General features: G+C 41.0%; 1 protein-coding gene across 1 annotated transcript in view; it reads right to left on the bottom strand.

Annotated features, from left to right (window-relative positions):
• Positions 1-331: 331 nt before the first annotated feature.
• Positions 332-24,570, bottom strand: part of LOC143294385 (pyridine nucleotide-disulfide oxidoreductase domain-containing protein 2-like) — a 28,693-nt gene continuing 4,454 nt past the window's right edge. The window contains exons 6-17 of the mRNA XM_076605861.1: positions 23,525-23,680; positions 22,315-22,468; positions 22,063-22,124; positions 17,481-17,578; positions 15,787-15,928; positions 14,267-14,398; positions 13,014-13,086; positions 11,398-11,554; positions 9,585-9,739; positions 6,895-7,001; positions 4,183-4,303; positions 332-2,418 (exon numbers count right to left, since the gene is read on the bottom strand). Of these exons, the coding sequence (XP_076461976.1) occupies positions 2,348-2,418; positions 4,183-4,303; positions 6,895-7,001; positions 9,585-9,739; positions 11,398-11,554; positions 13,014-13,086; positions 14,267-14,398; positions 15,787-15,928; positions 17,481-17,578; positions 22,063-22,124; positions 22,315-22,468; positions 23,525-23,680 (1,428 nt within the window). The 3' untranslated portion in view covers positions 332-2,347. The remainder of the gene's footprint in view (positions 2,419-4,182; positions 4,304-6,894; positions 7,002-9,584; positions 9,740-11,397; positions 11,555-13,013; positions 13,087-14,266; positions 14,399-15,786; positions 15,929-17,480; positions 17,579-22,062; positions 22,125-22,314; positions 22,469-23,524; positions 23,681-24,570) is intronic.

The following is a 24,570-nucleotide window of genomic DNA, read 5'->3' as shown; positions in this document are numbered from 1 at the left end:
CCTTGCCAATTAGTGATTCATGGGACACAGTTTTATGTTCATGCTTTTACAACTGGTGAGTTTAAAAAGTAGCAGCGCTTATGTAATCCTGGCTCTGATTAAATACAGTCAATGTGTTTAAGTGTGTGTGCAAGCCTGCTTGTGTGTGTGTATGTGTGTGTGTGTGTGTACATGCATGCATCCATATGTGGCTGTGTTTATGTGTGTGTGTGTGCGTGCATGTGTATGTGTGTTTGTGTGTGTGTGTGTGTGTACATGCACTGAGGACATAGTCCTTTTTCTAAAAAAAACAAAACAAACAGCAACAACAAACCAAACACAAGAGACAAGATAAGTCTAGACCAGTTTATTATTGTTTGTTTTTGAGCATGGGAATACAATGAAATGCATTTTATTTATCAAAATAATTTATTTATCCAACCATTCATACACTGACCCCCATCCACCCAAAAAAAGAAAAAAAACAAACAAAAAAAGCATAGTGTGTGCTCGGCACACCTACTGGCAGGAAGTTTGTAAACATCTTTATAAACAAGACATCAGTATTTCATTTTTCAAAGATGAAAAATCATGAAAAAATAGATATATGAAGCATGCAACTCTGGTAACTAAAAACAGGCATTCAAAATACAGTGACAAAAAAACAACAACAAAAAAACACCAAAAAAAAGCATAAAAGGATACACTGAAATATACAGACATGTATGTTAAAGTTAGTAATAAATTTCAAGAACATCAGGTAATAATTGCACAGTTAGCATCCAAAACATCAAGGAAATGCTATATATTTTGTATATATATATATAAAAACACCAAGGAAATACTGCATATTTAGCACCCTAAATATGTACACATTTCTAAAACCCGAGGGGAAATATTGCATGAAATGTATAGCCTTAAAGATTTTAACTTTTCATTCAAATCATCAGAATTTTCAATCAGTTGTCTTCCCTAGATTGCCAAACCTTGATGAAATGAATTAAGTGTGGCACGAATTTGAAGTGCAAGAACGTGTTGTGTACTTGTAAGCAGTGTCATTGATTTTGATGAACAAAAATGATGCAATCCCAAAGTAAAGGAGTCCAGTGAAAAAAATGCTGACAAACCTCCTGACCGGAATGCTCTGTCTTGTCTCAGTTTGACAACCCTTCACTGCTTAAGGGGTTGAACTGACAAGTAAACATGCTTGGACATGTATATAAAAATATACTGACTGCCAAGTTGTTAAATGTCTGGTAATGCCATGCCCACATGATCCATATCATGCTTTCAACCGCTTACTCCTTCTTCTTCTGCATTCACTCGTATGCACACGAGTGGGCTTTTACGTGTATGACCGTTTTTACCCCGCCATGTAGGCAGCCATACTCCGTTTTTGGGGGTGTGCATGCTGGGTATGTTCTTGTTTCCATAACCCACCGATCGCTGACATGGATTACAGGATCTTTAATGTGCGTATTTGATCTTCTTCTGCTTGCATATACACACGAAGGGGGTTCAGGCACTAGCAGGTCTGCACATATGTTGACCTGGGAGATAAAAAAAATCTCCACCCTTTACCCACCAGGCACCGTCACCGTGATTCGAACCCGGGACCCTCAGATTGACAGTCCAACGCTTTAACCACTCGGCTATTGCGCCCGTCAACCGCTTACTCAGATACTTAAGAATTCTTTGTTCATTACACATAACCATATCAGAAACAAAATCAGTGTGTAAAGTGCAGCTGGGTACCGCTTCAGAAATCCAAACAGTTTTTAACCATTTATTGGCTCACATGTATGTTTACAGACTCTGCTGATATGAAGTAAAAAACAAGAGAACAGTTTAATGCCTCTCATTCTGATTAATACATAGATTTCAAAGCATCAGACAAGTCATTGATGTGACTGACAAAGCAAATGCAGAAGCAAGACAAGAGATAGTGATAATGTTTTATTCAAGAAAGGCAAAAGCCCTGTTTGAAGGGCTAAACATAAACAAGACACAATTTGAAGTAATAATGGGCATAAAAATATCTGCATATGTATCGTTTATAAGTGCTGTATACCGGATTACATAAAATGCCATCAACTCCTAATGCTTCATCTCTTGAAGGTGTCATAGAGAAACGCAGCAAAGTTTGTAATTAAAGTTTCATTTTCCAAGGACCACAATACGGTCAGCATCTACAAAGTTGGTCTGCTGTAATACTTTTAAGAGGGATGTAGCGACACTGGAGAGGTGATCAGCATGGTAACGCTGCCGGTCACACCATATCAAATCGTGTTGGGTAATCCCAACCAACCTCAAGAGGCCATTGACGTAATGTTGCAGGAAGCAAGGTAGAATGACGAGAGGAGAATAATCACAAGCGTGGAAGATCGGCCAATGCTGCTTGAGCCGCCAGTCGCCCTGCCGACCCCATCACCCCTCCTCCTGCAACCCACAACACGCGTCTCACAACGTGTTCTTTTAACACTGAGCACAACATTCACAGATACACACGGCTCACAGTAATAGCTTTTAAACAGATCACTCTGAAGAAAAATTATCCACCATCGTTTTTTTTTCCCTTCACCAGTAATCCACATACATATATACAATACACAGACAGTATATGCATGCTATTTCCCTTTCAATTAGCAAACCCATCTATTGATGAGTTATCTCAGGATATATTCCTGTATTCAGAGGATAAATCTATCACACCAGTTCTTTGAACCTCAGCACACAACAGCACTGATTTCAGATGTTAGGACATTGGTCTATGTTTCACTCTTATGGATATACCCTCACCCCTGAGCTAATGGAACACTGAAAGAAGTGGGCACACAGTCATAAAAAAACAACAACAAACAAACAAACAAAAAACCAAACCAAAAAAACCCAGAACAAACATTGTTTCCATCTGCAATACACTTTACGATTACCACACCATACCTTTTGTGTGTCAACATGGTGTAGTGTTTAACTTGATTTGAGTGATCAGATATATCTGTATTATTTGGGTTGAAAGATATAACATATGATAATGAAGCAATGCAAATAATACCTGGAGAATATAGGTTAAATGAATCTGTGTCTGGCCGACCATGTTGAATGCTGTATTGCATGTTGTTCATGCTTCAAAGACAGAACATATGTATACAGGGTGAAAAGACAGGACACATGGCTGTGCTGTATACATATAACAGGCAAATGTTTCTCTGAATGCGGACAGGAAAACAAAACGACACACTGGGACCCCTGATTTATGATCTGGGACAAAGTGTTTTGCAAGATACTTTCTTTGCTGAAAAGATTAAAAGCTAAGAAAATTGCACAGACAACCACTATGGGGGTATGTGCAACTTTGAGCATTATCAAAAAAAAAAAAAAAAAAAAGTATTGTGTTCTACTGTGTTGTGTTACTTTTTGTCACAATGAAATTTTCCTGTCTGCTAGTGCAGTTATTTTCCAATCAAAGTGGATTTTTTTTTTTGCAGAATTTTGCCAGAAATAACCCTTTCATTATAGTGTGTTCTTTCATGTACACTTTGTGTGACACAGACACACAGACACACACATACACACACAAACACACACGCACATATGTTTTGTATATGCTTGTGTTGGCAAGGATTTTGCATTAAATGGGGGAACATGTGCATGTGGGTGGGATGGGCATGGTGTAATTGTGTCCGAGAATTTGTATTCAGTGGTGTGTGTGTGTGTGTGTGTGTGTGTGAAATAGAAATGCAATTTTGTATTTCTTTATCACAATATTCTTGTATATATATATATATATATATATGCATTTTGTTGTTGTTGTTGCTCTTCTTCTGCTTGTCTCTCTCTCTCTCTCTCTCTCTCTCTCTCTCTCTCTCTCTCTCTCCCCCCTAATTTTTTTCTTCAATTTTTTTTTCTTTTTTTTCCCCTTCTCTTTAATTATTATTATTTTCATTGATGGCTTGATGTAAAAAAGCAATTGTTGCTTATTCAATTTACCATCATGAAATAAAATCTTGACTTGACTTGACTTGACGCACAAGCACACACACACACACAGGACACTGATGTAAAAAAAAAGGCTTCATTCAAAAAATATATTTATTTATCTTTTTTTTTTTTTTTTTTTACTCACAGAGAATCCAGGATAATACATAAACTGAATCTGAATGAAAAAAAAAAACAAAAGCAGCAAGACACAGAAGTTTTTACCTGGATGCGCCCCACTCCCACACAGGTAAAGGCCAGGCAGAGGGCAGCGGTAATTAGCAATCTGTGGGTGAGGTCTGGACAGGTACAACTGATCCAGTGACATCGCTCCATGGAAAATATTCTGAAACAGTCATTTTTTTTGACGGGCGCAATAGCCGAGTGGTTAAAGCATTGGACTGTCAATCTGAGGGTCCCGGGTTCGAATCACGGTGACGGCGCCTGGTGGGTAAAGGGTGGAGATTTTTCCGATCTCCCAGGTCAAGATATGTGCAGACCTGCTAGTGCCTGAACCCCCTTCGTGTGTATATGCAAGCAGGAGATCAAATACGCACGTTAAAGATCCTGTAATCCATGTCAGTGTTCGGTGGGTTATGGAAACAAGAACATACCCAGCATGCACACCCCCGAAAACGGAGTATGGCTGCCTACATGGCGGAGTAAAAACGGTCATACACGTAAAAGCCCACTTGTGTACATATGAGTGAACGCAGAAGAAGAAGAAGAAAGTCTTTTTTTTTTTTTTCCCGCTTTGATACCCACACTGTGATGACATGAGACATTTTCTTTTTGAAACAGTATTGTGCCTGTTTCCAAATCACATCTCAGTGTGCAAATGCGTGTGAAAGAAGAAAAGCATTATTTTACTTCTTAAGTGATGTCCATGTACCCAATTGAAAGGGCAATAAAATAAAAGATAACTGCTGAGTCTGTTACACTTACAAAAGGAGGAGGAGGAATTTTTGTTTAATGTCCCGTCACACATATCGGTGATTGAAGACATTCTGTTAAAGTATTTATGAATACATCTGAGTATTATCGGTTAGAAGGGGTGGGAGATGTGGATGAATGGAGGGTTGGGGGAAACTGGGCAAATGAGGATAAAAATGTGGGTGAAATTTGGAAGAAAAAACAACAACAAAAAAACCCCCTCTAAATATAGTTACAGGAAATTACATAAAGGACTTCGTAAAAGAGAAGTCGTTAAACTGACAAGCGAAACAACTGATAATGAATGCAAAAAGTAAAAAACATCAACGTTCTCAGTCACTTGTGAAGACACACTTTCATGTACAAAAGGCTTCATCAAGCTACAGTGAAAAATTATATGCTCAATTGTCAGGTTACTAAAGCATATGCACATGACATTAGAACAATACTTGGTCCATAATGAATTTGATAATAGTCTGAGAGCTAAACTTGAAGTTTTACAAAAGGAGAATGTCTCTAAAAACTGTTGTTGTAAAGTATGACTCTGATAAGAACTGTCGACATTTCAAACAACTGGCTCATCTTCAAGGTCTGTCTTAACTCATTCAACCTTGCACCTGAGCATCCCTGGGGCATCAAAATTTGTTTCATAAAAATTATTTCCATGTTCTTACATAATCATAAACCATAAGCAAAGAGAACTAACTTCGACAGTGTTTCCGGCTTGGCCATACGTGTATATTTTGAGGGGAAAATCAGTCAATTTAAGTAAATTACTGCATTTTTCCGATCCAATATGGCAGGGGACCGTCTAAGGCTGTGAACTCAAAGGGTTGAATGGGTTAAAGTGGATATTTCCACTGAACACTGTCATTTCCATTTACCACAGACCTTGAAGATCAGCCTACACTTTGAAACGTTGACACTTCTTATCAATATGAGTCTTATTTTCAGCCTTAGTTGTTTTCTTTTGACTTTCTCCATTTGCAACTTGGATAGTCTTGAGAGTTTCACCACTGAAAAGGAAAAGTTACGATAAGTGTTCTAGCTCTGATTGTGGATTAGTGTTTCTTTCAGTTTTTGTCAAAAGAAAGAGAGCGAACACTCTGCTTCAAGTTTTACTGACCAGAGATGCCAACTGTTGCGATATCGCAGTATTTTGTTAAGCTCGATTGCAGTTTGTTACGATGTTATGCCAATGTCAAAAATGTTTCGAAGAGTTCATTTTTGACTACACAGCATGGTCACATGATTTCCTGTCATAACATTACCCAGACGCTATAGACTTATCGATCATGAGGCCAGGGCAGTCACTACTAACCTTGGTCTCACGTGATGATGCTCAGCTAATCGCATGTGTGTTTACATTGAAACAGCATTGAATGGACAAATCAGCTTAATCGTAGCAGATACACCATGTTACAGGAAGGCCCAAGTGTTTGTATGCCTTGTAGATAAAATGTGCGTTTGCTGAGATGTGGCTCAGAGTCTGAGTGTATTTGTATTTATATTTCTTTTTATCACAACAGATTTCTCTGTGTGAAATTCGGGCTGCTCTCCCCAGGGAGAGCGCGTCGCTATACTACAGCGCCACCCCTTTTTTTCTGTATTTTTCATGCGTGCAGTTTTATTTGTTTTTCCTATTGACGTGGATTTTTCTACAGAATTTTGCCAGGAACAACCCTTTTGTTGCCGTGGGTTCTTTTACGTGCGCTAAGTGCGTGCTGCACATGGGACCTTGGTTTATCGTCTCATCCGAATGACTAGCGTCCAGACCACCACTCAAGGTCTAGTGGAGGGGGAGAAAATATCGGCGGCTGAGCCGTGATTCGAACCAGCGCGCTCAGATTCTCTCGCTTCCTAGGCGGACGCGTTACCTCTAGGCCATCACTCCACAGTGTTCCAAACAAATTCAAAATGTTCCTGCCGAATTTCCTGATTGTTCCTACAAACACTTGACAGGGGTTGGCATCTCTGACAGCCTGAGCACCATTCCTCACTTACCCCGCCGGTCAGCCCAAAGATTCGTTCCAGGTCAGGGGGAGACAGTACGTCCCTGTCCACCACGCTGTTTTTGAACCCTGGTGCGTACTGCTCGATCGTGTCAAACACTGAAAACAGAACAGAACCGTCGTCACATGAGCTGTTTATATCAACTGGCAAGGATAGGAACAAGTGAGAATGTATGTTGGGTTGATACAGAGACCGCGGCTTTGATACGCAACCGACAGACTTGGAGGAATCTGGTGAATCTGTGCTGCACACCAACGACTCTTCGCAGAGTGAGGGACAAAAAGAAGAAGAAGAAGAAAACTTGTCCCTTGACTCCGTCCAGGTCATACATTTTTTTGAAGAAATTGTACATTTGCAAAATATATTCAAAGGAAAACCGCTGTATCATCTCACAGTTCATTTACATTAGACAGTTTTTTTTCACTTCATTTAAAAAAAAAATCTTTTTTTTTACTTCGTAACATTCTCTGTGCACATTTGTGGAGCAACTGGAATTAAAACCTTGATTTCCTGAACAGGTTGTTTCAAATGCCTTTTATGTTTGGGATCCATGATTTGTAAAGTGATTCATTTCAGCTATGTTCAATCAATGCAATAAAATCGTATCATATTGATTTGTAAAGTGATTCATTTCAACTATGTTTTAATCAGTACGATAAAATCATACCATACTCTGAGATGATCAAAAATTTTTTTTTTTTTTTTTACCAAGATGTTACACAAACTAGCCCTGGATCTTGCAGACAGCTTTTGGCAGTGGCAGCACATAGCTGATGAGGTCTGTATAACTGAGGCTTGGTTATTCTCTTCGTCTTCTGGATGAGACGGTAAACTGACGTCCCATGTGCAGCATCAGGGTTTGAATTTAACTTCTTTTTTTGAGTGCCAGTCGAGCACTCTGGACAAAACATTTTTTGAGTGTCCAATTGTGGTTTTGGGTGCCAGCATAATAAAATGAAATAAAATCTTCCTCTGTTTCAATGGTGTGCCAAGGAAAGTCTTTCAGCCAGGCTTTATTGTAACATGCGCTGGTGCTTTGATTCGTACTCCTGCTGTTTATTCTTTTTGTCATCCTGTGTTTTTGTCTCTGTTTCGGGATTCTTTCTTTTAAGGCCAGACACGGTAGTACAAAAACATATGAAATAAACTTGAAGTTTATGGCTTTCTGTGACATGGTATGCAAAGATATTGGACTAAACATGTCTAAAAAGGTCATTTTGTGCAATTTGTCATGACGGTTTCCATGGAAACGAATCCAAAATGGCCGACAAACAAAAAAATTAAAAGCTTATAACTTCGATACCTTTATAGATATGTTATTTCTGTTTGTTTTATTTGATTTATTTGTATTTGTTCTTTATTATAGTGCAGTGGTATTTTGGAATTTGAATAAATACTTTTTTTTTGTTGTTGTTGAAATGTGTATAAATTCCTTGACATAATTTTTTTCAAATGACTGTATATTCATTCCTTTACTAGTACTATACAACCCACTGCACTATAATAAAGATGAATCCACAAAGAAAGAAAGTACCAAGTTTGAACATGCTATCTTTTAAAGTTTTTGAGCATTAGCATTTTGAAAAATCGTATTAGGAGGACAAAACACAAAACTGAGAAAACAGGAAAAGAAGGAGACGTGCTTGGTACTCACAAGAAATCACACATGTTGATGCTGTTTGAAGCTTTATTTAAGTGAATATAGTACCCAGGTGAAACGGACTATAAAGATTAGATGTTGAAGAAGCAAATTATGCGAAAAAACGAAAATCACAAAAAATCATGATTTTGGTCAAAATTTCACCACCGTGTCTGGCCTTAACACTGAAGATGGGAAACATCAACTGGCGCTAACTCGCCATGAACATCAACATCCGATCGTGTAAGTGCAAAGATGCTGCTCCGCGAAGCGAGCTGCAGCAGACGACACTTTACGTTTCGATCGACTGTGTTCGAGCTTGCTTTCTTGGTGTGTCTTTTGATGAATTTTCTTTCGCATCTATCAATTTTTGAGTGCCAACTGGGCACTCTCGACAGAAAATTTGCATGCCCGAGCCAACTTTTCGTAGCATTTGCACCCGGGCACCCGCTAAATTCAAACCCTGAGCATACATATAGTGTATATAAAATAACCCATGGCAAGTGTTGTCCCTGGGAAAATTCTGAGGTTAAATCCACTTTGATCCCACAACAAATGCACTTGAAGACAGAAAAAAAGAAGAAAAATGGGTGATGCTGCCCTCTACTTCAGGCGCAATAGCCAAGTGGTTAAAGCGATGGACTTTCAATCTGAGGGTCCCGGGTTCGAATCTCGGTAACAGCACCTGTTGGGTAAAGGGTGGAGATCTTTCTGATCTCCCAGGTCAACATATGTGCAGACCTGCTAGTGCCTAAACCCCCCCGCGTCCTGTGTATATGCACGCAGATCAAACACACACATTAAAGATCCTGTAATCCATGTCAGTGTTCGAGGGGTTAAGGAGACACAAAAATACCCAGCATGCATCAGCCATGACAGAGTCATCGGCAAGTCGATGTTGATCATGTAACGGAAAGAAAAGAAATAGCTCTCTCAGGGGAGAGCACTCATGCAGACGAACCTGTTGTGATAAAACGTAATACAACACAACACAACACAATGCAATGCAATGCAATACAGTACAATCCTTTTCTAAGCAGACCTGTATCAGCATACTGGTTGCGTGTCTCATCATCCCAGACACGTCCGTCGGCCAGTGTGTAGGGTGTGTACTGTGTGAACAGAAGCACGACATGCTTCCCAGGGGGAGCCACTGTTGGGTCCAGACTCGATGGAATCACCATTTCTATCATTGGCCTGAAACAAATAACAATTCTCTCTTTCTTGTTGTGGTGACGAAATACCTGATGTTTTCCTTCATGGAAAAAAAAAAACCACCCTTAGTTTTAAAGTCTGTCAATAAAGACTACAAATTTAGCACTGCCCAGATGAAATTCTGATTTTAGTTTATAATTCTTGGAAACAACACACACGCTCGCATGCAAACATACATGCACCGACACATGCACAAACATACATGAAAGGGCAAAAACAAAAGGGGGAACATGTACAATGGTAACACTGGCAACAGTATAATAATGATAATAACAATAACAACAACAATAATAGCAATATCAATATTAACAATAATAATTCAAGGAGCTTGTAGCATTTATGATATGTAAAAAAAACGTGACACATGCAAAAACATACATGCATCAAGTCCACATTACATGAACAAGTGTGAGCACACACAAACACTCAAACAAACACAGATGAAAACGATAAGATCTTTGTATTCGCACATTCACGAAAACAACCAAAAACAAGCAACAACACACATATCAACGAATGACAGAATGACGCACTAAACAAAAAAAAATAGCAGAAGTGAGAACACGCACTAACAAGAGTCGTTTCAATCGACATAACACACAACTGATTTCTTTTGAGTTCTGACTCCTCTCTCTCTCTCCCTCTCCTTTCTCCGTTTCAGCCATGTCTAGATCACTCCCCATTTTTGACTCACTTGTGTAAACAAAGTGAGTGTATGTTTTAACCTGGTGTTCGGTTGTCTGTGTGTGTGTGCGTGTGTGCGTGTGTGTGTGTGTCCGTGTGTCTGTGTGTCCGTGGTAAACTTTAACACTGACATTTTCTCTGCAAATACTATGTCAGTTGACACCAAATTAGGCATAAAAATAGGAAAAATTCAGTTCTTTCCAGTCATCTTGTTTAAAACAATATTGCACCTCTGGGAGGGGCACAAAAAAATTAAAAAAAAGAAGCCTAATTATATGCAAACTGCATTCACTGTTATATTTATATTTTTTGTATTCTCTAAACTTGGCACTTTGATCTCATATTCTGACCCAACAACAAGAGCAGTCATTATTATCATTTTTTGTTCAAACGGGAACTTCTTTTGCTAAGCATGGAATTTTTATTTATTTTTGCAAACGTTTTTGGTGCAGATAGTAAAAAAAAGGGAAATTACTCTGTAATTAATGCTTGGGGACTTAATTTATCACAAGTGAGTCTTGAAGGCCTTGCCTCTCTTGTTTCCTCATAAGATTAATACGCATGCATGCAACAATATAAACTGCTTTTGCCATGACTGTTAAACTATCCACAAGAGAAACTGACAGTCCCTGTCTGAATTGGATACTCTCTTTCCGTCTCACGGTGGGAAACAAGACTTGGAATGAACATGTATGTTTATTTAAGAAGATGTCATTCCTTCTCTCTCTCTCTCTCCAAAATAAACAACTAAAATATAACAAAACAAAAGGAAAATCCTTCATAACTCACATATTATTCTTGCTGATAAAAGAAGAAAACCGAGAAAATGCATACTGTGGTGAGGGGAGCAGGGGTTGGGGAATGGCAGCGCCACCAGTACTTACATATCTACCTAAGCCTTGTCAAACCCAAATCATACCTTCGCTCACCACCTCTAACACACACACACCACTGACTTGGAGGGAAGCTGCCCCATCTGTGCGCTGAGGTAGGCCTCATGGATGAGGGCGCTGTCCTCACAGTTGAGGTGTATCGTGCAGCGGTGATGGGGCATGGGCTCCTTTTCACGCACGTTCGGGTCAGCCAGGAAGTTTGGAATCCTGTCCACGGCCACTGATAAGGAGATGACATGACTCATTACATTTTTTAAACAAGAGAGGCAAGGCCTTCAAGACTCACTTGTGATACACTGAAAAAAAAAATCCAAGCTTTTTATGTATTGTGTATAATTTCAAAATGTAATGTTTAAGATGAGAAAGATCAGTTTAAAGCGAATTAAGTCCCCTAGCATTAATTACAGAGTAATTTCCCTTTTTTACTATCTGCACCAAAACGTTTGCAAAATAAATAAAACTTCCATGCTTAGCAAAAGAAGTTTCTGTTTGAACAAAAAATGATAATAATGACTGTTCTTGTTGTTGGGTCAGAATATCAGATCAAAGTGCCAAGTTTAGAGAATACAAAAAATATAAATATAACAGTAAATGCAGCTTGCATATAATTAGGCTTCTTTTTTTAATTTTTTTTTGTGCCCATCCCAGAGGTGCAATATTGTTTTAAACAAGATGACTGGAAAGAACTGAATTTTTCCTATTTTTATGCCTAATTTGGTGTCAACTGACAAAGTATTTGCAGAGAAAATGTCAATGTTAAAGTTTACCACGGACACACAGACACACACACACAGACAACCTAACACTGGGTTAAAACATAGACTCACTTTGTTTACACAAGTGAGTCAAAAACGGCAAGAAAAATAGGTATGAAAATTGCATGACGCAAAAAGGAAATTTTCTTCCTAAAATTACGTTTAAGTAACATACTTAGCGTGACCCACTAGTGAAGACTCCGGCAGGGGTCTGATTCCTGTCCTGTGCAAACTACTACCCACCTATGCGGAGAAAACGAAAGTAACTATGGCCGATAACCTCTCGAAGTAGGGTACCTCCCCTTTGCCACCCTGACTAACGCCCTCTTTTTCTGGCAGCCATCTTGACTCCTGCTCCTGTGATCCGCATACGGCTAAGTTTTTTTTTTTTCCGTATTTTCTGTCTGTCTATCGATTCTTTGGCGCTCTCATTTTGTGTCTGATGATGAATCACAACAGGTCACAAAACTACTACAGTCGTTTAAAGATCTTCTTTTTCTTCTGCGTTCGTGGGCTGCAACTCCCACGTTCACTCGTATGCACATGAGTGGGATTTTACATGTATGACCGTTCTTATCCCGCCATGTAGGCAGCCATACTCTGCTTTCGGGGGTGTGCATGCTGGGTATGTTCTTGTTTCCAAAACCCACCATGGATTACAGGATCTTTAACGTGCGTATTTGATCTTCTGCTTGTATATACACACGAAGGGGGTTCAGGCACTGGCAGGTCTGCACATATGTTGACCTGGGAGATCGTAAAAATCTCCACCCACCAGGCGCCGTCACCGTGATTCGAACCCGGGACCCTCAGACTGAAAGTCCAACGCTTTAACCACTCGACTATTGCGCCCGTCACAGAGAATGACATTTTCTTAAATAAACATACATGTTCAAGTCCTGTTTCACCTACACATTAACTTACCATTGATCTTGGTAACTGGAGAGGTAAAATCAAAATGCTCCAAGGATTCTGTGAGGTCTGCTGGTAAAACACCCTGTTGAAAAAGGACTGCAGAAATTGCCAACATGTCACTGTGGCAACTTAACATGCTAATATATTTGAGTGTGTGTGTGTGCATGTGTGTGTGCATGTGTGTGTGTGTGTGCGCACACGCATGTGCGTGTGTGTGTGAAGAAGTAAATTTCATGCACTCACTAACACCACACACACACACACTCTCTCTGTGTTTGTATCGTGGGCCAAGGCCAATATATATTAAAAAATTTCTGAGTTCTCTCTCTCTCTCTCTCTCTTTCTTCTCTCACACATATGAAGAAAATAAACAATTTCATTATCCGTCATAAGAAAAGGAGCAAGCACCAGCAAAACTACTTCAAGAACACACCCCAGCACTTACAGATGGGATACATTTAGTACAGAGCCGCATCTAAGTTCACAAAACAATATTATGACCGCCTGATTTTCGTTAATCTCAACTGTGAAGATTAGCATTTCTGTTATCACAAAAAATAAACGACGAAATGGATCTTTCTGAAAATGGATGTTTCTTTTATTCTATGTTCCACTACTTCTTTCCTCCAACTGAAACAGAACAGGGAATGATAATTTGCTGCAACATACCAACCCACCCAGAGGCCTAGAGGTAACGCGTCCGCCTAGGAAGCGAGAGAGAATCTGAGCGCGCTGGTTCGAATCACGACTCAGCCGCCGATATTTTCTCCCCCTCCACTAGAGCTTGAGTGGTGGTCTGGACGCTAGTCATTCGGCTGAGACGATAAACCGAGGTCCCATGTGCAGCATGCACTTAGCGCACGTAAAAGAACCCACGGCAACAAAAGGGTTGTTCCTGGCAAAATTCTGTAGAAAAATCCACTTCGATAGGAAAAACAAATAAAACTGAGCGCAGGGAAAAAAAAAGAAAAAAAAAAAAAGAAAAAAAAAGGGTGGCGCTGTAGTATAGCGACGCACTCTCCCTGGGGAGAGCAGCCCGAATTTCACACAGAGAAATCTGTTGTGATAAAAAGAAATACAAATACAAATACAGACACCCATCCAGTCACCCACTCTCCACACCAGTTGTATCAATGAGCGCACATGTGTGTGTGTGTGTGTGTGTGTGTGTGTGTGTGTGTGTGCTGAACAGAATGAATGTCACACGTGTCAAAATCACCTTGTTGAGAATAAAACAACCAGTGAGAAGAAGAAGAGCTTACCCGTGGCAGCAGATTGAGGAAGGTGATCTTCGGCGTGGCGTTGGACAGGACGATCTTGGCGCCGACTTCACGGCCATCTTCCAGCACCACGCCTGTCACCCTCTCCCCTTGTGACGTGATCTGAGCCACTGGCTGTCAACAGTGGTGACGCAATGCTAGATGTTCCACTGTACATTTTTTTTTTTTTTTTTTTTTTTTTTTTGCTGCCCCATCATCTGCACCGTTTCAGTGGCATTACTACCACGCCGCTCATTTAGATTCCCCCATACACGGCCACACCCGGGTTCGTCCGTCATAGTTCCAGCGTCGGCAGTCCACAGGGAACCATCAATGTTAGGTCGCCAGGAGGCCACACACCAGAGGAGACCCTGCACTGCTGCTGAGTCACTTCGGTGGTGTTCAGTGGTGCCTTTTCTGATTTAACGTACTTAGGACACCACCTACTAAAGCCCCTACTGACGACAATAATGGCTTTGTCGTGGAGCCAGACTGAGTGAGCGTCCCTCCCAGAGTGGAGACTGCCACCATGTCCCTCAAACAACAGCCCCCCATGAATCTGCCGACACTGACAACATTGACAGGACTCACCCCAAGCACGGAAGTGGAGGGGTATTGAAACTGAGGTCACCATGAGAGCAGGGCATGAAAGGTCCACTGTACATTTGGACGGGTTCAACAGCTAGGTGATTAAAGCGTTGGACTTTCAATCTGAGGGTCCTGGGTTCGAACCACGGCCACAGCGCCTGGTGGGTAAAGGGTGGAGATTTTTTCCAATCTCCCAGGTCAACATCTGTGCAGACCTGTTAGTGCTTGAACCTCCTTTGTGCGTGTGTACACACATGCAGAAGATCAAATACTCACGTTAAAGATCCCGTAATCCATGTCAGCATTCGGTGGTTTATGGAAACAAGAACAGACATGGCATGCACCCACCACCACCTCTCCCCTTCACCTGAAAATGGAGTGTGGCTGCCTACATGGTGGGGGTAAAAAAAACAGTCATACATGTAAAAGCCTGTTCGTGTATGAGAGTGAATGTGGGAGTCTCAGGCCATAAACGAAGAATGAGAATTGTACATTTGGTCAATAATACTATAATAATAATAATCTGTAGAACTGATATAGCGCAAACAACCCACAAGCACCTCACATAAAACAATACATAATACTGTACCTGCAGACAATATCACAATAATATAGTACTTATGTGATGTAAACTCTCCATATGATAGGCTCTAAGTACCTAACATGAAACAATACATATAAAAACGTGCATAATGGCACATGACATAACATGCAGACACACCAAAGAATCACAAAATATGCACCACACACACACACACACACACACTTTGACAACATTCACACTGATCAATCCTTGTGGACAAACATGCATTCATGACCACACACACACACACACACACACACATATGCAAGCACAAATACACACAAAGCTGGCACTCTAACACAAAACAAAGCATGCGCACAAAGCGCAGAAAGGACAATCGATTCCCTCACACCTTGTCGCAGAAAATCTCGGCGCCGTGGTCCCGGGCACAGGCGGCGATGGCTTCAGAGACACGGCCCATCCCCCCCTCCACGTACCCCCACGCCCCCTTCACCCCCTCCAGCTCTCCCATCACGTGGTGCAGCAACACGTACCTGTCCGTCACGCACAGTTTGAAATACGTTAAGGTTAACTCACTCAGTACGGCCAGCCCTCTCTTCTCCTCTACACAGACCCCTCGGATGTCCAGTGGGTGTCTGAATGACCCAACCTTTAGCTTCCGTCGTCAGAACTGTGGTATTCTTTGTCAACATTCACCTCTTCAGTATAAGAGCCTTCCGCTTGCAATATTTTGATGATGGTAATTGGGGTGAAACGCTGTTAACGTCATCTCTTTCGCCGTTCGTATGGAGAGAGTTAACGCTATTACTGTGTACCTCAGCTGGGTGGATTTTCACCTCAGGCGAGGTACTCAGTGGCTGTGTGTAGCCCGGTAACGGGGCTATTTTTTAGTACTTTTCAAGTGGAAATTTTTTTTTTAACCTTTGTTCATGGATTCAAAAAAGGTTTATGGTACCATTGGAAAGATGAATCTTTCTTCCATCACACTGTTGTACTTGTGTGACCGTTTTTTTTTCCTCTGTTACACTAGCCATGCACACGCACACACACACACACGCGCGCGCACACATGCACGCACGCATACACACGCGCACGCATGCACACACACACATGCACACACACACATGCATAACACATGCACACACACACACACACACAACACACACACAAACACAACGCACACACACACAAACACACACAACACACACACACAACATGCACACACACACACACACAACACACACAATGCACACACACACACAACATGCACACACACAACACACACACAACACGCACACACACACACAACACGCACACACACACAACACGCACACACAACACACACACACACACAACACGCACACACACACACACACACACACACACACACACACACACACATGCTTCTGTTTCCCTCTGTTTTCCTTTCGTGTTCCTCTCCAAAAAGATCAGAAGATGATACATAAATATGATTACCTGCAAATAATTATGATCGGTACCAGAAAACCCCTGCACTATAACCAGGACTGCTCACAGTGAGATTCTATTAAGCAAATGTGCAACTAGCGTGACAAACACACTTCAACAGACAGAAATTCAACCGTTAACCCTTTCAGTGCCAAGCCTTTTTATGCTCAGTAACAACTATTTGCCAAGGGATTTTTGGTAACAAGAGGGCAATAAAAAAAATATTAAAAAAAGAAAGAAAAAAATTCTAGCAAGCACACTTAGTATGGGTGCTTGCATGGTGGTGTAAAGGTAGTCATGCATGTAAGAAACCTATTCATTCATACGAGTGAGCGCGAGAGCTGCAGCCCACAAACGCAGAGGAAGAAGAAGAAGAAGAAGAAAGAAGAAGTAGAATGATTGTAATAAAAGGAAATTTTCCATCTAAAATTACGTTTAAGTAACATACTTTACCGTGACCCAACTAGTGCAGACTCCGGCAGGGGTCTGACACTCCTGTCCTGTGCAAACTACTATCCGCCTATGCAGAGAAAACGAAAGTAGCTACGGCCGATAACATCCCTAAAAATAAATTAATAGAAATGTTAAAAAAAAAAAAAAAGAAGAAAAATTACTTACGCACTGCCTGGGATCATGGGACTGGTCATGGCGCCGATAACGGAATCTGTCGCCAGTGTTGCTCGCAGTGGCTCTGATTCAAACCATTTGTTCAATACCTATAAAAAAAAGAAAGAAAATAGTACCATCCTTTCTCATGTGCTTGTGTGTATGTAAATGCATTTGTGTTTATGTGCGTGCGCATGCATGTATGACTGTGCATTGATGTGTCTGTGCCAGAATGTGTGTGTGTGTGTGTGTGTCTTTGTATGTGCATGCATGAATATGATGACACATGCATGTGTGCATGTGTTTGTGTTACACTTTGTAACTTGCGGCCTCCACAGTTTGAAAGTATGTGAATCCTAATTCCATTACTGTTGCTATGATCATTGTTGGTGTAAACTACTATCTATAAACACCAATTACATCTCATAAAGCACATAAAGCCATTGGATGGATACGCATTATTTCTATGAAAAATCATTAATTCTTCACGACTGCCAAAACATCAGAATCTTACTGCTGGCAATATTACATGATATTCTTTCATAAATGTTTATAAATTTCAAATGTCTGTATCACAAAATGTTTGTCACATGGGGAAAAACCCCCCCAACCTAACTGCACATGAAAAACAATAAAATTTGCAACAAGATGTTCAAAGAAAAAAAAATAAAATAATGAGACAAATTCCAGACCCCCCCCAAAAAAAAAAAAAAAAAAAAAAAAAAATGCATGCAGGCAAGAAGCAAGCTAACATCACCAGAATAGCACAAAGGCAGATACCACCAGATACTGGCTGTACACAACATGATTACCTGCATGAACATCCACATACATACTTACCTGCATGCACAAAGCACACCAACATGCACAAATCACACACACACACACACATTCACTTGCAGACAGAAAAAAAACAAACAGAAGGGTGGTGCTGCATGATGGTGATGCAGTTCCCCCCCTGGGAGAGCTACCTGACTTTCAAACAGACAAACTGGTTGTCACAAAACGTAATACAATATGATATGATAATTACACTGTTTACACAATGCATCTATTTATTGCACTTTATGGGGGGATGATTCTGTTGTGCATGTGTGGGTGTGTGTGTGAATGTGTGTCTTCATGTTTTACATTTATTCGCTTATTTATCACCATTGTTGTCTTATTTATTTATTTTATTTTTTTTAATCATTTTATTAGTATTACTATTATTATTACTACTACCTTTTTCTATATTATAATTATTATTCATTTATTTATTTATTTATGTAAGCTTATCTATTATTTATTCCCCCGTTTTTTTGTTTTTTTTTTTTTTTCTTTCTCAAGGCCTGACTAAGCGCGTTGGGTTACGCTGCTGGTCAGGCATCTGCTTGGCAGATGTGGTGTAGCGTATATGGTTTGTCCGAACGCAGTGACGCCTCCTTGAGCAACTGAAACTGAAACTTACAGGGGAAAAAAAAACTGAATTCAATTAACTGGTTTCTGACTCACCACAAATGATTCAGTAAGATTACTGTCAGCCACAACCAGAGATTACTGTCAGCCACAACCAGAGATTACTGTCAGCCACAACCAGAGATTACTGTCAGCCACAACCAAAGATCACTGTCAGCCACAACCCCACAACCAAAGATCACTGTCAGCCACAACCAAAGATTACTGTCAGCCACAACCAAAGATTACTGTCAGCCACAACCAAAGATCACTGTCAGCCACAACCAAAGATCACTGTCAGCCACAACCAAAGATCACTGTCAGCCACAACCAAAGATTACTGTCAGCCACAACCAAAGATCACTATCAACCACTACGGTAAGGTGATCTAATTTCAACCGCTTTACACAGTCACCTTCTTCCCATGATTAGCAATGCCGATCAATTCATAGCAGCAGCCTGGGAAATCCTTGTTCAGTTCGCCAACGGAACAAACCGATCATTTAGACCAATGAGAACATCACGGGAACCCGACCTGTGACGTGTAGTGGCGCGAAAAGCGTTCCATGTGTGTGTGTGACTTACTTGACGACAGTTTTGGCGCCAAGTCGCTGTGTGGTCAACACACTGGTTTGGCAAGTGTCGCGTTACCATGTAAGAAACAGCTGATTTGCTGGCTTTGTCTCACTTACCAGTGAATAGAACATGAGTCTGGGAAGTGATTACGTTATATGTCATCTGGTTTCAAGGCTATATTTGTCCTGGCAGTGACAGACAAAAAGTTAGATCCATCATTTCAACTGGTGGATCTAATCCTGACCAGTTCAGATGTGACATTGACTTTATTTGTGTGTGTGTGTGTGTGTGTGTGTGTGTGTGTGTGTGTGTTGTTTCCAGTGAATATATCCCCTTTCTTGGCCATATATATATATGTGTGTGTGCGTATCATCTCAGTACCAATTCTCACACACTGCATAACACACAAACACACGCCCGAGCGCACGCACACACAGGCACATTTACAACAGGGGAGTGGATCAACCAGCTTGATGGCAATATCATGTCAACTGGCTTCAGGTAAATGGCTCAGAGCGAACACCACTTGACCCACTCCTGTGCGGAACCCCCACTAGCCCCCTCCCCGTTGCAGTTACAGTCAATTTCAGCCCCAGCAACGTACATATCCAGAGGCAGATACACTATTCAGAACTCTGGTCGGCATTAGATCAACATGGTCAGGTTTAGATCAGGCTGGTCGGATTTAGATCAGGCACACCAACGTTCTTAACAGCTTCTGCAGAACTAAAAATAGGACACAGAAATATGACAGGCATTGTATTCAATCAAAGAGTCTGTGAACCAAATTGATATGCTGCCAGTCGACAGTAACGCCTTGAAAACAAAAATAAGCGACTAAACTGGTCGGGTTTGAGATCCACACGGTAGGATCTAGATATGACAGACATTGTATTCAATCACAGAGTCTGTGAACCAAATTGATATGCTGCCAGTCGACAGTAACGCCTTGAAAACAAAAATAAGCGACTAAACTGGTCGGGTTTGAGATCCACACAGTAGGATCTAGATCAAGCACACAAACGTTTTTTAACGGCTTCTGCAGAACTAAAAATAGCACATAGAAGCACGACAGGCACTGCATTCGATCACAGACAGTCTGACAAAAGTTACTGACTGTGCGAATCAAAAAGGTATGCTGTTAGTCTACAGTAATGCCTTGAGAACCAAAGCAGGTGACTGAACTGGTCGAAATTACATCACTTTACCCTACCACTACCAAAGATTACTGTCAGCCACTACCAAAGATTACTGTCAGCCACTACCAAAGATTACTGTTAACCTCAACCAAAGCCAAATATAACTGTCAACCCCTACCAAAGCCAAAGATAACTGTCAACCACAATCAAAGATAACCGTCAACCACAACTAAAACCAAAGATAACTGTCAACCCCTACCAAAGCCAAAGGTAACTGTCAACCCCTACCAAAACCAAAGGTAAATGTCAACCAATACCAAAGCCAAAGATAACTGTCAACCCCTACCAAAGCCAAAGATAACTGTCAACCACAATCAAAGACAATTGTCAATTACAAATAAAACCAAAGATAACTGTCAACCACAACTAAAACCAAAGGTAACTGTCAACCCCTACCAAAACCAAAGGTAACTGTCAATCCCTACCAAAGCCAAAGGTAACTGTCAACCACAACTAAAACCAAAAGTAACTGTCAACCCCTACCAAAACCAAAGGTAACTGTCAACCAATACCAAAACCAAAAGTAACTGTCAACCAATACCAAAACCAAAGATAACTGTCAACCAATACCAAAACCAAAAGTAACTGTCAACCAATACCAAAACCAACAGAAGGTTCAACCCAACCATTAACATCCTACGCTAATTTCCATTGCCGCCCAAAACAAAGGTAGACAACTTCCAGAAACTGATGCTTCAGTCTCCCTGTCAGATACAGACGGGTGCAACAGTCAAGTAGTTAAGTCACTGGACTTTCTTCTTCTGCGTTCGTGGGCTGCAACTCCCACGTTCACTTGTATATACGCGAGTGGGCTTTTTACGTGTATGACCGTTTTTACCCCATCATGTAGGCAGCCATACTCCATTTTTCAGGGGTGTGCATGCTGGGTATGTTCTTGTTTCCATAACCCACCGAACACTGACAGGATCTTTAACGTGCGTATTTGATCTTCTGCTTGCATATACACACGAAGGGAGTTCAGGCACTAGCAGGTCTGCACATATGTTGACCTGGGAGATTGTAAAAATCTCCACCCTTTACCCACCAGGCGCTGTCACCGTGATTCGAACCCGGGACCCTCAGATTGACAGTCCAACGCTTTAACCACTTGGCTATTGCGCCTGTCACCGGACTTTCAATCTGAGGGTCTTGGGTTCAAATCCACGTCACGGGACCTGATGGGTTAAGGTTGGAAAATTTTTCCAAACTCCCAGGTCAACAGATGTGCAGACATGCTTGAGCCTGAGCCCCCTTCACAACTGTAGGCATGCAGAAGGTCAAACACACACGTCAAAGATTCTGCAATGGATGCAAGAGTCAGTGGGTTATGGAAAAAAAGACATCTACAATATGCACAACCTGAAAACAAAATATGACCTTACCTTCTGACCAGGTGCTGTCATCAACTCATAGAACGCAGGTAAATCCTTGCCAAGCTTGGATGCTGGAACAAAGAAAAAAAAAAGAAAAAGAAAAAGTCCAACACAAACCTTTTGAAAACAGCTAAAAATGGACACAAAAAGAATCCAATAGCAAATCCCAGACTTGAGTATCTGACAAGACTGACCAGTGTGTGTGAAACGGAATAAAACAGCAAAATTTCCAAGACCCATTTTCTCACAAAAAAAAATTACCGGTGCGTGCCAAGAGCCGTGCGCTCCGAAGCGTGGCCTTGAAGTGCTGGAAGGACGACTGGCCCGTCCTGACAATGGACACAGGCGGATGGTCCAGCAGGGGCGTGATGGCAGCGACGATCCTCTCCAGCTCATCTTCGTACGCTCCAAACGCCTAAAACAAGCAAACAAACAAACTAACCCTAAAAAAACACACAAAAAAACAACAGCATCAAATGTAAATTAAGTCCATGCTCTACAGCTCGTCTTCATACAATCCAAATGCCTTAAAAAAAACAACAACAAAAAAAAGGAAAAAAAAAAAGCACAGTGTCAAATGTACATTAAGCCAATGCCATCCACCTCCTCTTCATACACACCAAACGCCTTTAAAAAAAAAAGAAAAAAAGAAAAAAAGAAAAAAAAGAAACTGCAGAGTCAAACGTAAATTAAGTTAATGCTTTCCAGCTCTTCTTCACACACTCAAAACGCCAGTAAAAAAAAGAAAAAAAAGAAAAAAGCACTGTGACAAATGTGAATGTAAATGATCGGTGTAAGGACAGGCCCGGCGCTCCCTTTTTTTTGAGGTAAGTGTCTGGGTTTGTTCCAATGTACCTTTTGTTTGCTTGTGTGCTGGCTGGGTCGGTGGCGTGGGCAGTACAGCACTGGCTTGAGGTTGTGCGCCTTGTGAGTGGAGAGAGTTACCACTCTTTGCAGTTTGTTCATCATCTTCGTCTCCTGGCCTCATTGTTTGTTGACTACTACACACTCAGTTTGATTTTCCAGTCAAACTTGGGAGAAAGGGCGAGAGCAGGATTCGAACCCAGACCAGCACAGACTCTCTGTATTGGCAGATGAGGGTCCTGGGTTCGAATCTCGGTGCACCTGGTGGGTAAAGGGTGGAGATTTTTACAATCTCCCAGGTCAACATATGTGCAGACCTGCCAGTGCCTGAACCCCCTTCGTGTGTATGCGCACGCAGAAGATCAAATACGCACGTTAAAGATCCTGTAATCAATGTCGGCGTTCGGTGGGTTATGGAAACAAGAACATGGTCAGTGACTGATGGCAGTTGGTGCATGCTTGACGCTTGATTCACACACACACACACACACACACATTCATACTCATAAGCACATTCACACACATACACAAACACACACACACAAACATGCATGAGCATCCATACACACTCACATACACATACATCCATGGCACTCATCACCCACACCTTGGCATCTTTCTCAGAGAACTGTGCGATCTGCTTCACGTTGCTCTCATGACTCCTGCCCAGCAGTAACGATCTGGCTTTCCCCTTCTTTCCTCCCGGCTCAATCAGTGGTGTGTAGGAGCTAGGGTCACGCAGGTATACTTTGAGTCCGTATTTCTGTGTTAACAAAAAAGAAAAAAAAAAGTAAAGACATTGGTCGTTAGGGTCGTGCCTGTATATTCTGAGTCTGTATTTCTGTTAAAAAAACAACAACAGACACATCAACTTTAGGTACTCATTTATTTATTAGGATGTTTTTCTGTAGCGCATATTCGTGAAGCTCTTACAGACACACCAACTTTAGGTATTCATCTGTTTATCAGGATGTTTTGCTGTAGCGCATATTCGTGAAGCTCTAACAGACACACCAACTTTAGGTATTCATCTATTTATTAGGATGTTTTGCTGTAGCGCATATTCGTGAAGCTCTAACAGACACACCAACTTTAGGTATTCATCTGTTTATCAGGATGTTTTGCTGTAGCGCATATTCGTGAAGCTCTAACAGACACACCAACTTTAGGTATTCATCTATTTATTACGATGTTTTGCTGTAGCGCATATTCTTGAAGCTCTATGTGCTTTACAATAGCACTAAAAGCATTCACAAAAAAAAACCACTCCCACACAAAACATACACATACAGTTTAGAAATTAAGTTACAGAGGACAATTTAATGGAGAACATGCCTTAAAATAAATCAAATAATGTATCACATATAAATAATTGAAAACAAAAAAATACTGGTAACAATAACAACGAAAATGCAGGCAATTCAAACACACGCACACATACACACAAATGCGTGCATTAACACACATCCACGATAACAAGAATGAAGAAACTGATTGTATGTCTTGGTAAACAGTTCAATGATCCAACAGGCAAGAATTAAGCTATCAAAGTTGTTTCTTAACTCAATAAAATGTCTATTATTTTTATTTGTAATTCGCCTTGGAGAGAAGATAGGGGTTTTCCGAAAAACGCTCACCTTTTTCAACATCCCA

The sequence above is a fragment of the Babylonia areolata genome, chromosome 19 (genome assembly GCF_041734735.1).
Source record: "Babylonia areolata isolate BAREFJ2019XMU chromosome 19, ASM4173473v1, whole genome shotgun sequence".
NCBI classification, from domain to species: Eukaryota; Metazoa; Mollusca; class Gastropoda; order Neogastropoda; family Buccinidae; genus Babylonia; species Babylonia areolata.
Note: the sequence above shows the minus strand (reverse complement) of the source record. Positions and strands in the feature narration are given on the sequence as shown.